The 1,627-nt window shown below is 32.2% G+C and overlaps 1 protein-coding gene across 1 annotated transcript; it reads left to right on the top strand.

The window, feature by feature from the left end:
• The first annotated feature begins 422 nt into the window (after positions 1-422).
• Positions 423-791, top strand: LOC120773106 (putative F-box/kelch-repeat protein At1g20790). Its single transcript, XM_040102081.1, has 2 exons — positions 423-651; positions 700-791. Exons 1-2 carry the CDS (start codon positions 423-425, stop codon positions 789-791), a joined length of 321 nt encoding a protein of 106 aa, XP_039958015.1.
• The last annotated feature ends 836 nt before the right edge of the window (positions 792-1,627 follow it).

The following is a 1,627-nucleotide window of genomic DNA, read 5'->3' as shown; positions in this document are numbered from 1 at the left end:
TTTTTGCTTTCCATTTGTTTCGCTCAATTTCACCGAGTGATCAAATATATTTCGCACTTGATTACCATGGATATCAAGTTGTTGCAGTACATGGATTGGTGTTTCTGATTTGTTATTAAAATATGTAATATTTTGCACCGCAAAAAGCGAATAATAAACTCCTTGGTCGATAAAATATCTGATGTTTTAAAAATATATTATTTTACATAATAAATTTTCAGATATCTGAATAAAAAACATAGCAAATTTTGAGTGTTTGAGATATCCGTTTAATATCAATTACAATACCAAAGCCGTTAGTTAATTGATTTGCCTAAACAAAATCAACACTTTTAATTACAAAAAGCTGGTTCTACATTTACTAAAAATATCATTAATGACATCAATGCCAGTTTAATACCAAAAAGCCAGTATCAATACCTATGGCAAAATTAATACCAAGACCAATGCGTATGCCAATATCAGTACCAGTGCCAATATCAATACCAATGCCAATACAAATATCAATGCTAATACCAATACCAATACTAATACCAATTCCAGTACCATTACCAATACCATTACCATTACCAATATTAATACCAACAGAAATAACCTACACCTATACCAAAATAAATAGAAATACCAATACCAAGATCAATGCCAATACCAGTAGCAATATCAATACCAATACCAATATACATATACCAAAATAAATAGAAATACCAATACCAGTACCAATACTAGTACCAATACCATTACGAATACCAATACCAATACCAGTACCATTACCAATACCAATACTAGTATAAATACCATTACCAATACCAATACCAGAACCAATACCAATAACAATACCAATACCAATACCAATACCAGTACCTATACCATTACCAATAACAGTACCAATACCATTACCAAAGACAACAACTATACAAATACCAATAACAACACCAATACTATTACTAATACTAATACCAAAATTCAAGTAACAATATAAAGACTAATACCAAAACTGATATTATATTAATACCAATATCAGCGGTATTAAAAATTAAAAATTTTTTTGTTAATACGATTACCAGTACATTATTAAGATACTCCCCGTTACATTAAGTACATGAATTTGACTAAGATAAAAACAATGCTTAAGCCTAAAACATTTCCAGTCTATTGCCATTCGAAGGACGATAAGCCCAAGTCGAAGAATTTGATTCACTTTCCAGATAATATTAGTTCAATCATTTGATTTAGTAGCTGTTAACATAATAGATCACCAAATTTTAACAATTTAAACTATGCAAATATGCGGTTATAGAAAAGAAACCAATTCAAAATTCACAGTTTATTGTTACTACACATATTCCTAACTAATAATGCCTCCACTTAACAGCCTGTGCCAGCCGTTGTAGTAGTGAAGTACCGCAGTTATTGTGCCGTTAAGCTAAAAAGCCGGCATTCAAAGCGTCCAACTGAACAGCTCTTAACCTAGCTTCAGCTGTCCGACGGTCTATCGCATTATTCTTTTTTAGCTCCGCTTTTTGTTTTGCTGGTTCCGAAACTCCACCGATTGGTTGCCCCCACAATGCAGCATTGTTGTCCAGCGGAGTAGCGAAATCGCTTACAGCCAAATGACAACTTATTGACA

This window comes from Bactrocera tryoni, chromosome 3 (genome assembly GCF_016617805.1).
Source record: "Bactrocera tryoni isolate S06 chromosome 3, CSIRO_BtryS06_freeze2, whole genome shotgun sequence".
NCBI lineage: Eukaryota > Metazoa > Arthropoda > Insecta > Diptera > Tephritidae > Bactrocera > Bactrocera tryoni.
Note: the sequence above shows the minus strand (reverse complement) of the source record. Positions and strands in the feature narration are given on the sequence as shown.